This window comes from Kryptolebias marmoratus, linkage group LG2 (assembly GCF_001649575.2).
Source record: "Kryptolebias marmoratus isolate JLee-2015 linkage group LG2, ASM164957v2, whole genome shotgun sequence".
In the NCBI taxonomy this organism is placed as follows: Eukaryota; Metazoa; Chordata; class Actinopteri; order Cyprinodontiformes; family Rivulidae; genus Kryptolebias; species Kryptolebias marmoratus.
Window position 1 is genome coordinate 7453226 of NC_051431.1, and position 13074 is coordinate 7466299.

General features: G+C 46.9%; 1 protein-coding gene across 2 annotated transcripts in view; it reads right to left on the minus strand.

Annotated features, from left to right (window-relative positions):
- Positions 1-270: 270 nt before the first annotated feature.
- Positions 271-13074, minus strand: part of hnf1ba (HNF1 homeobox Ba) — a 17603-nt gene continuing 4799 nt past the window's right edge. Inside the window, exons 5-10 of one of the 2 annotated variants that reach the window (XM_037979275.1) lie at positions 7926-8074; positions 5992-6118; positions 5717-5899; positions 4449-4567; positions 4193-4237; positions 271-981 (exon numbers count right to left, since the gene is read on the minus strand). In XM_037979275.1, the coding sequence (XP_037835203.1) occupies positions 961-981; positions 4193-4237; positions 4449-4567; positions 5717-5899; positions 5992-6118; positions 7926-8074 (644 nt within the window). In that variant the 3' untranslated portion in view covers positions 271-960. The remainder of the gene's footprint in view (positions 982-4192; positions 4238-4448; positions 4568-5716; positions 5900-5991; positions 6119-7925; positions 8075-13074) is intronic. The other variant, XM_017435267.3, reaches the window with a different exon arrangement.

Here is a 13074-nt window from a genome sequence, read left to right on the forward strand (position 1 = left end):
GTGGGAGTGGGCGGGGAGGGGGGCGCTGGGGCCGTGATTTATGATGAGAGGAGTTATTAACAATATTTGTCCTGTGTCACATTGCGGCAGGAAGTGGGAGAGATAAAAAGCAGGGCGAGTCCCATTCCTGAAATTCACCTGAACCTGTGTGCAAACAAGTCCTCGGAGGTTTCCATGGAGGAGCGCGAGTCGGTCCTCGACGCCTCGCAGCTCGCCCCGCTCCTTTCTCGTGTGATTTTTACAGCTTTATTTCACAGCTGATAGTGCACATTTCTTCCCAGCCTTGAGTGCGTGTGCAGTCCCGCGCAGCATCCAGTGAAACAAAGCGTTGCTCGCTCGGATTGCATAGTCCTTTCAAGATTGTCGGAGTCCATTTTTTTTTTCTTCCCCCCTAATCACAGTATCACACGGCGCCAGTCCAAACATCACCTGCAGTAAACTGAGTATGAAAGAACAACATGGAAGACTTGTTTAAAGCCCAGTAATGCGTGTTTAAGATCAAATAAGAGTTGATGTGATTGTCACAGGCGCAGGACGCCGCTCCTCTGTCCGAGTCTTTATATTTCCACCTTAAATCACAGTTTAAGCCCCCCGGAGCCGTTCTTTAGGTCCCCACAGTTCATCCTTGCCGCCTTTTTGTTCTTTTGTCGTGCGAAAACAGAGAAAGTCTGAATCAAACATCCTTGTTGATCTTTTTTTTTTTGTGCCGCAGAGGTGAACCCGGACGCCTTATTTTGATTTTTTTTTGTGTGTTTTTTCTTTCTTCCCCCCACTACCCCTCCTCTTCCTCCTCCTCCGTCCCCATTTCTCATCTCCGCCGCCGCGCCCCGCGCCGCCGTCACTCCTCCGTGTTTGCCGACCGCCGCTGCGAGGCCATTAGGGGTCGTTGTGGTTACGGCGGCGAGAGGGTGGAAAAATGTGCTCCGGTTGCCGGGCAGCGAGGAAGTCGGGCGGACGCTCTCACCAGGCTTGAAGAGGACACTGAAGAAAGGAAAAAAAAACGAAAAAAAGGAGTCAAACGAAGTAACCTTAAGTACATAAAACAATAAAAACAGGTTAATAGTTTCTTCTTTATCCAAGTCGTTCTAAACTTAAACTTTACGCTCTAAAACAAATATTAGAGGCTCGGCTGATGGTTTCAGCGGGTTTATAATATCTAACAGAACGGGATTGAGTTGGTGTCTAAATGCTGCAGCAGTTGTGTTTTTTGTCCACTCGATGGCAGCAGAAATAAAACGCCAAGCCAGCCGCAGGTTATTTGAGTTTTAAATTCTGTAATTACAAATCGAAACGAATGCGTTCACGCCTTTGTTTGTTCTTTCTGCAGGAAGTTTTCCCTCTAAACAGACCCAGGACTTCAGCCGAGGAGAACATTTGGCCCCTGCTTCATGTCCACATCGAGGTGTTTCTCATAATATATATTATAATATAATAATAAGTCTCCTGAGTTCAACTTTATGAGGCAAAGGTGATTCGGATGAGTGTTAAAGGTCGTTAGGGTTTGGAAAGTCTGTGTTTTTTGGCAGATTTTACACAATAATCTCCTTTTGTAGGAGATTACACATCCGGGGTTAATTCCTGACCCCAAATCCTCCATAAACAATTTCTAAAAAGATAAACAAACGACTCGTATTCCTCTGCTTGTATCCATTTATGAATATTGCTTTTAGGTTTTTTTTGCAGCGGTTAAAGTAAAAATAGGTGCTTTTCTGCTTTATTTGGCTTTTTGGAGATTATCTCGAGAGCCCAGCTTTAGGTTTGATGGGAACTTCTGCTTTACGTGAATGAAAACATCAGTCAGTGCTTAAATAACCAGCAACAAAAAAACAAAAACAACAACCTGCGAGTCCAGAACAGACGTGCAAAACACGAGAGGATGGAGAGTTTAGGGGTAAAAAAAAAAAAAAAAAGTCCATAAAGGCTCCTAAACAACCAAAACAACTTATTGACTGTGTCGGTCTCAGGTCGTACTCTGAGCGTGCTTCTGCTGCCGTTTCCTTGGCGACCAGCGCCAACTGCTCCAGCTCCTCCTGCTGATATGGACGATTTAATTAGCGGGAAGAAGGCCGCTCATCTTCTTCGGGTGGTTTCTGCAAACGGCGGCTGCAGTTAGCGAGCGAACGCAGCGTTGCGGTGTTACAACGTATTCCAGCGGTGGGCAAACCTGGTCCTTTTGGGCCACCATCCTGCAGGTTTTCCTTGTTTCCCTGCTCCAACACACCTGATTCAGAGGTTAAATCACCTCTTCGTGTTCTGCAGCAGCCTGTTAATCACCTGTTGGTTTAAATCGGGTGTGTTGGAGCAGAGAAACAAGTAAAACCTGCAGGATGGTGGCCCAAAAGAACCAGGGTTGGAGACACCTGGTGTAACACCTCAGCACTCAAATCTGCGACGGCGCAGAAAGCAGCTGAACAAACTCAGGCCTCCTCGGATTCTGTCGTTTCTTCCCAGGTGAAAGCGTAAAACGCGGGACTTCTGCCTTCTCCCCTTCCTGCGCCACACCTGACCAAACACCGTCCCCATTCCTCTTCTCCTGCCTCTGAAAAGCTCATTTCCACTCTCCTTCTTCTTCTTCTTCGGTAATGTGGCGGGGCGTGGGGGTGAGATTTATTCTTCACCTGCCTCTCTACCGCGGAGACAGCTGACCCCGGCGCGACCCAGCGGCCGGCAAACAGCCTCACCTGATAACGCTGACCCGCAGCCGAGACCCGAGTCGTTAGACGCCGCGGTCTGAGCAGAGGTGAGCGGCAAACAGGCGCGGGCATAATGGAGGGCTCTTGGTAAACAGCGAGCGTTATAAAGCCGGAGCAGGTCGGTGATTTCACGAGAGGACGGCTGCCCCCGCTTTCAAACGACGCGCTGATAAGAAAATACTTGGCTTTTCAGATAAATGCTAAATAAATAAAAGGGTTTGTGAAATACTGGAGCAACAACGAGGACCGAACGCTCTCCAAGTCGCATCCTTTATTTGTTTATTTGTTTATATTTTGTTTGTGGGGTTTTATTTGGACAGAAGTTGCTTTTCAGGCTAATATTTTCCTCAAAAAACAGAGGATATGTTCAGATAATACAATGTATTAGAGTTTAAATTGTTTTAAACATCATTATATCAAATATCAGATATCATAAAACAGGAGAAAGACTATTTTTTGTTTCCTGCTCTGAATTTTTTTATTTTCGTAAATGAAAAAAAAAATGGATAAAATGAGGAAATTCAACAATTTTGTAAGATTAAAATCGAAACATGTTTTAAGTTTTAAACAAAGAGAATTCCCAAAGTCCGCCTGATACGTGACGCTGTTTAATTTACGCGTTAATAAAGACAAAAACAGCTGTTCTGCATCAAAATCTGCAAAATTAATTCACTAAAATCTAGTTTTTGGTGCTTTTATTCTTTTAATTTGAGCAAAAGGAACTAAGGCTAATTTATTTTTGTATTTTATATGGATTTTTCCTACAAATAATCTGTTTAAGAGATCAAAACAAAAACAATTTATGTGCATTTCTTTAACAAACGTATAAGTTTGAGTCAACTTGAGTTATTTAGATGCTTAAAACCAGATTTCTTCTTTTTTTTAATTGTTTTAGCTAATTTAAGTTATTAAACTAGATTTATTTCTAAGCATACAGACTTTAAATGTTCCTAATTACATTTGATGAATTGTCAGAGCCAAGGATACACGCCACTCTCGGCTGCCATCCCATCGGTGCGCCGCCTCAGCGTGGGAAATTGAGCGTGTGAAAGCACCGTGGACAACATTTCAGGCTACAGCGATCACGTAGAGGAGGGAGAAGTAGGAAAGAGGAAGAGCTGTAATTACTGAAAGCAAAAAAAAAAAAAACACAAAACAGCAAAACTTCCACCTCCGGCCGGCTCGTCTCATCTGCAGCCTCGCCGTAGCGTGAAGGAAAGTAGCCGCTCACAGAAACTTTGATTAACGGGTCTCATTTCCTGATCGCAGAGGTGACTCTCACCGGGAAGATGAAAGCGTTAATCGGGAGGCGTTCGGGTCGGGGGAGCCTGTGACTGATTGGACAGCTGTCGCAGGAGGAAATAGGAATCGTGAGGAGTGTCCGTCTCATCCGTTCGGTCCCCAAGCAAGAAGCGGGAGGAGCTCGCTGATTGGTTTCTGTGCGGGGATTTTCGGCTCGTGGAAAGCCGCGAGGCAGAGCTAATAAAAGTTGTATTTACCAAGGAGAAACCCCCAACTTGCACCACCTTGTTTGCAGGAGCGTCCTAGCGTGAACAAAAGAATCGAACAAGTCAGCAGGCGATCGCGGCGCTCGCTCTTCTCCGGGTCACTTCCTCTGCCAGCGGGGAAACTAAAACTGCCCCGCGGGACGACTCTCGACGCGACTAAAACCTACAACGGCGGGTTGGAGAGAGAAAGGAAGAAGGGCCGGAGGTCTGCGAGACGAGCCGAGGCGTCGGCTGGCGGGCGACTCACCGTCTTGCCGGAGGACATGGAGCTGAGAGTGCTGATGCTGTTGGCGTCCGTGACCACCATGGTTGGAGGGAAGCGTGACGGGTGGGAATATTGAGGCGGCTCCTGTTTGTGGGAGTACACTGCAAAGGAAGACAGGAAACGACACTTCGAGTCAATAAAACAAAGCTTTTTTAACGGCCATTTAAGACATTAAAAACAGCACGAGAAGGTCGGATAAATCACGCCGTACGAAATGCTTTAAACCCCGAGAAGCCCAAACGTGCACAGGGAGAACATGAGAGATGCGTCGTAGAGTCTCAGTCATCCGGGACGCACAATCCTAAGTGGTTAAATAGAAAACGACAGGATGAGAGGAGGTCGCGGTCAGGGTTCGAACCTGCACACTTCTTCCCATGAGGCAGCAGCTCGACTAACCCAGTTTAAAGACTTGTTTGTCTTAAAAATCCAGCTAGAAGAGCTGTTTGGGGTTAAATAAAGGCTAAGAGTGGACTCAATGACTGAATAAAACCTTGAAGGAAGGCGGCTTTGCAGGTCAAACTGATCTGTTAACAGAGAATCTCACTGCTGGAGACGAATCGGTGACTCGAAAACGCAAAAATTGTCCAAAAATATGTACGTGTTTCATTGCCGTCTCACTGAACTCTGAGTGTTTGTGAACACGGGACCAACAAGCGCTTTAAGACGGCCGATTTATTTAAAATCTCTGCCTATTTTGGCCGGAGACCACTTTTTAAACGAACACCGGCAGGTTTCGGAGCGTCATCTTTTAGTCCTGGACATTTTCCGTCCAGGTGTCGAAATACAGCTCCGTGGGTCTCGAGATCGGTTGGAGACGCTCACAATACTTCGAGAGGGAAAACTGTTTCACAAATGTCTTGGCCGTGGCGGGGGGGCCGTGAGGTCGGGAACCTTGTGAAAAATCGCCACCGATTCTGGAGACATTTGGGACTCTCTCCCTCGTGAAAGTTGTTCGCCAACTCGTCGCAGCCCGGAGAGAAACCACCTTCAGCGATCGGTGTATGCGATGATGAGGACGACTCTCAGCTACTAACACACCAGATTTTAGCTCAGCATCTGTAAAAACTGACAGAGTAGTTTTTGTTTTCGCTAAGGTCGTCAGTCGCAGAAGCACATCCGGTGATTATTACTGACTGTGGAAGATGAAGAGGACGATAAAGGCTGCTGACCAAATTAACACAGGTCATCGAGGTTTCGGATGCCCTGTTGTAAAACACGGCTGCACGCAGGACGGCGTCGGGGTTACTGACTGTGCGAGTGCGTGACTGTCGCCATGAACGGCTGCTGGCTCATGTGGCTGGGCGACTGGTGCATCAGGCTCGGCTGGTGGGGGCTGTGGAGCTGCTGGGAGAACTGCACCGGCTGGAGCGCCGCGAGGCTGCCCGCCACGCTGTTGATCACCGGCACCGTCTGAGACTGCGACGTGTTCAAACCTGAGGGGAACACAGAGACCCGCCGCCGGCCGGTCGGTGAGCGCACAATCAAATGAGAATAATAAAAACAAAAAATGGACGTGGACGCTTACTCTGCGCGATGGCCATGACTCCAGACAGAGGCATGATGAGGTTCTGCGTCTGCTGGTGGCTGTGATGGGAACCGTGGATGTTTGTCAACGTGCTGACTGGAGGAAGTCCTCCGCCTGAACCTGAAATCTGAAGAGAAAAGAGGGAAATTAAACGGCACCGCCACTCCGCCTTGTCTCTGAGTTGTTTTCAGCGGAACGCAGCGCTAAGCCCGAGCACCTCCTGTGTAAATTCACGTTCAAAGTGGAACAGATGTTGCCTGCTAAACAAACGTTGACTCAGTTCAGATTCTTTTGTGCGACGTTGCTCTTGTGTAACTCCACTCATAGCACAAAGGATGAAAAATGGGAAGAGAAAGACGGCGGGTCTGTGTGTGTGGGTTTCTGCAGAAAATGATTAAAAATAACATTGGCGCATTTACAGTAACATCTCTGCAGGAATCCTCCCCCGCGGTGGGATGGAGTTTATTTAAATACAGCTCACTTCCTGACCATCTGCAGACAAATAAAAGCCCTCTGATATCTGAGGACCTGCGCGGCCCTCTACCTGCCACCGGCTCACATGTTATCGCTCCAAAAAGACGGAAGTGTCCCGACGGGGAAGTTAGAGCAGTTTGAAACGTTTCAAATCCGTCCGTATCCTTATACCAGGAAAGTCCTTTGGTCCGGACCAAAAGTGGACTTTATTTTTTGTCCTTTAGTGCGGTTTGCAAACATTGTGCTTTTTTGTAAGCGGACTATAATTTATAAACAAAGCCACGTGGGTGACGGTCATCGCTCCCATTGGACAGAAAGACGGGGGCAGCGGTTGGAGCACAGATGGAAGTCCTGCGTGCTGGATTTGTTCTGTGCACATTCCAGTATTATTTACAGTACCGTTTTGAAATTCAAGAACAGCTCATTCAACGTCGGTTTAATGACGTTTCACTTCGAATTTTGGAACGGCGCCGGCAAATGCGTGCCGCAATAATGCTATTTGTCCCATGATGCTTAGCAACAGTGGCCCGTGAAGTCCAAAGAGGCGCGTGCTTTACGTAGTTAGTTCGGTTCGAGTCTGGTCTGTATTCACACCCAGAATCAAACCGCACCAGAGTTCGTTCGGAAGCGGACGGAGACCACCTCAAAAAGCGGGTCTCGGTCCGGTCGTTTGATCCACGCCGGAGTTCGCGTGACTGTTTTCACACCTGCAGAAAAAAGTCTGGAACCAACGCTGGAAACAAACTCTGCTGCGACCGAAGCGGACCAAATGTGTCGGGTCTGAATACGACCTAAGGTGTGGAAGCAGCAGAGTCCTTCGTTTTATTGTCAGCATTTAAACCTTCTTGACGAAGATCGTTAACCTGTCAAATAAAACAGGCATTCCTTAAAGAAACGCAGATTCCCCAGCACTTAGGGTGTCAAACCTTTGACATCGCTCAGAGTACGTGTTAGAGGCGACTCTCAGCTACTTCCACACCAAACTGTGGCTCAATTTCTGTAAAACTGACAGACTTGGAGACGTTTTTCTTTTCGTTTCTGCTCGATCAGCTCGTAGAGGTCGTTAGTCGCAGCATTTAGGGATTTCTTTCTGGTTCGAGAGATATTTTGCTAACACAAAGGAAACTTGAACTCTGAGGTCTGACGCTTCGCGGCGTGTCGGACAGTTTGACGAGCAATAAATCTGTCGCAGTGCGGAATATTTTTGCCCGGGCGCAGAGGTGATTCATCGCCGCTGATCAAATATTGGATCCCAGCAGAGGAGAGAAGTACGACAGACGCAAAAGTAACAATCAAACGTTGGCAACGTTTCTTCACCTTCGGTTCCTCTTCGTGTGGTGTTTAATCGATGGGAGCAGAATGCCTCTTTTGTCAGGGTTACTGGCAGAGCGGGGAAAAAATGGCCGCTGGAGAGGAGGTCCGGGAGCTTATCTAATCTGGCAACGGCGGCGTTCACTCACCATCTTGGCGTCGGGCGACAGCAGACTGTGGCCGTGGTCCAGTCCTCCCGGGGACACCTGCTGGAGCACCGACTGGCTGGTCACCATGGCGCTGCCGCTGTGGTGGCTGATGGCGCTGGAGGAGCTGACCTCGCCTTGGCTGTAACGCACTGAAAGGGGGGGGGGACAGACGGCAGGTTACTCTACGAGGCTCAAGGATCCAGAGTCAGGCGTCACCCCCCTCACCCTCACCCTCACCCACCCAACCAATCAGACTCACCTGTTCTTTGGCAGGACAGAGCAAACAGAACACACACACACGCTGACCTGTCCACCGCTGCTATCTGCGCGGCTCAGCCAAGGCCAGTCACTGTGTGCTCCCATCAGCCTCTCTGATCAGCACACAAACGCTGCTGACGACGGGCCTGATTACGTCATTGTGAAGGTTCAACGATAGCGGGGGAGCGAGGGAGCGAGGCTCAATAAAAAGTTACCTCAACAAGAGCCGCGTCCAGATTTCTCCTATCTCAGCCACAAACGACCCGCTTACAGACCCTGCTTTTTTTTTTTTTTTTTAGGAGCCAAAACACAACATAGAGGCCGAGCGTTCCTCGCGGGAACGCCGCCATTCACGCTTGGCGTTTTAGACCGTCTTACGCCGCCATTTTGGTCAAACCTTCAAAATAACGTCTCATACGCGTCGCGAACGACTCTCAGCTGCGAACACACCAAACCGAAGCACGGTGTCACAGTTGTGTTATTTCTAAGGCCAGCTGGCTGTGGCGGCCATCTTGGATCAGGCTGACTCCACTCACTAATCAGCTGCAGATTACTTTCTACAAGTTTCGTTAAACCTGTCATGAGAAAGTTTGGTAACACACACACACACACACATTATCGTCCGCCTTTCAGCGCCTGGTAATAAATATCAATTCACTAATTAATAAAGATAACTTGCGTCATTAATTTTAAGCACATATTTACATCGGTACAATAAAAATAAAGCTAGTACCATCACTTAATCCCTTGTCTAGACTGCAAGTTGTGTTTCAAAGGAATGCGCGCGCACGCGCGCACACACACACACGCAGGCTGACAATCAAATGCCTGTTTGCTGATGCAGGCCCCCCTCTGATACCAACAGAGTAAACATTACACAATTACAAGCAATGTCAAACACATTCTTATCCTGTGGTCTCAGCCTCTCACGTCCCCTCCCGAGACAGACTCTGTTTGCACTCAGGTCCGCCATCTTCCCCGAGCCCGGCCGTCCCTGACCCGGGGCGTGACGGGCCCGAGCAAGCGACCCGGGCCGAAGTCGCTCTCGCATGACAGGAGGTATTGATATACAGCCGTGTGCGAGATAAAAAAAAAGAAAGAGGGAGAGGCGCTGACACGAAAGGTGAGCGATGAGGGAGGCATCGATTTCCTGATGAATGGAACAGGATGTGCACGTTTACAGGTTGGGTTTGATTCAAACACAGCTTTCATTGTCAAAATCCTGTAGACCTTATGGTCCCAAAGTTGGGATCGGGAGCCCAATATGAGTCCTAAATCATTCGGTTTGGGGTGTTGAGATGATTCCCTGAATACATTTAAATTTAAACTGACTGCTAAAGGCATTTTCCCTTCATTGCTGCGAGAAGTAAAGCCAGTAAAGTAATTTAATGGTGGCCGGGGTCATGATGGGCTCGTTTATTTGACCTAATTGCAACGTTTGGGTTCAGGAGCGGGAGGTCATTCAGAAAAAGTAAGGCTGATCGTCCACTGGGAGAAGGTGCGAGGAGATCGACCGAAGTTGCGCCTCAGGGGGCCAAAGTTCAGATTTAGAACCAGAAAGGCGTTTTCCTGGCTTTCAGAACAAGGCTGGGAGGATGTTTGAAGAGTCCAAAATCTGCAGTTTTTGAGGAAAACTTTTGGCTTTTTTGGAAGGACAGATGGAGAATTCATTTGGCCAAGACAAGTAAGACATCTTGTAAAGTCGATTTCAATAAAAACAGACAGACTGGAGGTTTTAATTTGACCGTCTTGGTCTTCTTCCTGGTTGGTAGAGTCCAGTCGTTCTTTTTCTCGGACATTAATCTGTCACCTACTGCCTGTGTCAAGCCCTCCCAACATCGACCAATCAGAGATCTCAGCAGATAAATGAGAACTCTTGTCCAATCAGTGGCGGCATCACGACAATGGCGCTCGCTCGCTCGCTCAAAGATGGCCGCGACCATGGATCGACAAAAATGACCAAAAAACCAACTCGGGCAGAAAGAAAATCCGCATTTATTGGGAATAAAATTAAATTTTGCTTTGTTATTTTAGATATGTGATCACACAGAGACTCCTTTACAAAATATTGTTGCTCTATCAACGAAAACGCAGCTTAATGAAGGTTTTTAACGCCGATTTTCATTGGCCGACGGCTTCTTTTGAACCCCCTGTAGTTGCATACTCTAACCAAAGATTTTGTTTCGGGGGTTGGAAGTCGTAAGCTCTGGGAACCATCGTGCTGGACCGTATCTGCTTCCTAAACGCTTCCTAAACCCGCGCTGATCGTTCACAGCCAGGTGTCGCAGAAACAAACATCAGCAAAAGACGCTGGAACGATGGCCTGAATCTGTGGCGAGGGACAACATTTTAACGCCAGGCGTCTGAAAAGTAGCCGAACCCTAACCCAATGCATTCTGGTCAACCTCCATTAATGTGGCGTAAAACTTCCGTACAGTACTTTTACTTAACCACGTGACGAGTTACTATATAGTGACTACACAGGCAATCTGAGCACAATTATAGACTTTAAATCTGTCCAGAAAAACAAGCTAACAGCTCTGCTGCTCCTAAAATGACCCCAACCTTAAAAAAACTCACTCCAGCTCACGCTAACGCCATTAAAACATCTTTACCTTCATGTTAATTTTGCCTTAGACGTTTGTTTTGGCAGAATTATTATGATATTTGACCAGGAAGTGCCCCAGGCTGCACCTGAAGGGCTGCAGATAGACGATGTCTTTATGGACTCGTTTTTAAACTAATCTAAATTACAATAGATCAAAAAAAAAAAAATCAATATTTTTACTGTTTCTGCGCTGCAGCCTGAGCTGAATCTGACTCAGGTTTGCCAGCAAATGTTCCTAACTTTTCCACAAAAGGCCTTTTTTTTTAAAAGAAAAAGAAACAGTTAAAAGTTTCGGTGACTTTTTGCTTCCAGTTGTATTTTTATGCTCCGCCCTGAGTGACTTTAGATTTTTGCTTCTCATTGAAAAGACAAACACAACACCGATATCAAAGGTTTTTCATTTAACTATCGGCAGAGAGCAAACATATTTCAACCAAGTACGGTTCTGATAAAGTCCGACGGCCACTTTGAATGCTGGAAAAGCCGCAGGGCCATATTTCATGGTCTGAAGCACCGCTCCTCCATTTTGTACGGCCAGCAGAGTTCATATTGTCTCCTGCGACACACTATCAACCCCACAACGGCCCGCCGTGCCTTGTAAACACCGCCGCGGAACAATAAAGCGCTCCGTTGGACTCGTGACCCCCATTGCTACACAATGGAGGAGGACTCATAAAAAGCCAGTTATCTCGGAGCTGGGCGACCTCTTTAAGTCTCACGTGGAGAAGAGGATGCTATTCAGGCCGGGTTTGTTTCCTCTGGCTTCGGTCGGATTCTAGCTGGATCACGAGGTCTTCCGCCATCCGGAGACGGAACCGAGCTGGTTCCCCGACCCTCTGAGACGTCTCCAGGCTCGCTTCGAGAGCTTTGCTTTTGGCGCGATTAAAAAACAAACAACAAAACGAGGCATGCTCTTCGAGAGCAAAGGGGAGGGCGAGAATCTCAAGAAGGGGAGTGGCAGCGAGGAACTTCAGCAGGTTTAAAAAGGCCCTCGCTCCCCGCGTGACCCGTGTAAAATCAGAGCCCCCCCCCCCTCCAACCCCAGGCAGCGGCCTTTTGTCGAGCCGGACCTCCTGGGTCTCCGCTCTCCTCTTTGTGGCACGAGGCAGAGCAAAGCGCCGAGCTCGGCCTTCTCCTCTGAGCGCGTTTCTGGGGTTTCGGGTTAGCCTGAGGTGACAGACGGGCACTGCGGCCCACGGACGCCGGACCCCATCGGGAACCTCTGAGTCTGCACCTCCTCTCACACAGCGTGGCTCCACTTTTATTACGGGTTTTAGGTGCTGAAGGAAACGTGGAAAAGGGACCCTGTGGCTGAAACGTTATCACAACCAGAGAGTTTTGCTGATTTGTCTTAAAAAAAACAAAGCATCATCTCACCAGAAAGAGCAAAGTTTATCCTCCTTATTTACGGGATTAGAAACAATAAATAAACTCTGTTGTTTCGTGACATTCCAGCAAAGTTTCTGGCTCAGTCATTACACTGAAATAATCCATAAAATTATACAAAACAACTAAAAATGTTTGATTTATAACAGTATCTTACACTTACGTCCTTATTCTAGATAAAAAATGATCTATTCCTGTTTTTAAGTCACAAAAAATGGAATATATTTAAACATATATCAGTTTTTTGGGAATATTTTAATTTCCTTTCACCTCTTAGCAGCTAAATAAATCCTTCAAGCATATATCCGACCTTCCCATCTCCTCTGTGATGTTAAAACCAAAAACATTTTTGTTTTAAAGGAGCAGAAATATAACAAAAAAACATGAAGATAAAATAAACTTTTGGATGTATTTAAAAACGCTTTAAATTTTTAACCTTTTTCTTTTAATTTGAAGATATTTCGGCTTCAAACAGCCTCCCTGCATTAGTTTCGGGTGCATTAATTTATAAAATCACGGCGTGAATTAGTTTTTAACGTTACAAAGGAGGGTGTAATAAATGAAGGCATCACCTATGTGACATTAGTTGTGTTTTAATTTCTTGTTCCGTATATTTATTTGCAAACCTGATGTTTAAAACATATTCTAGAAGGCTCAGGGTAATAGGATTGCATTTTGGTCTGTTTAAACCTTTTTTTTCCAAGTAAAAATATGTTTTTTTTCCTTTTAGTTTGGTAAAACTCCCTCCCAGTTTCCTCTAAACGGAACAATCAAAGGCTCGAGTTAATCCCGACTAAATAGGACGTCGTAATTAGGACACGCAGCGTGTAAATAAGACGATTTGATGAGCTCAGTGGGAGTTATTAGGAGATAAATAAGACGGGGGGGGGGGGGGGG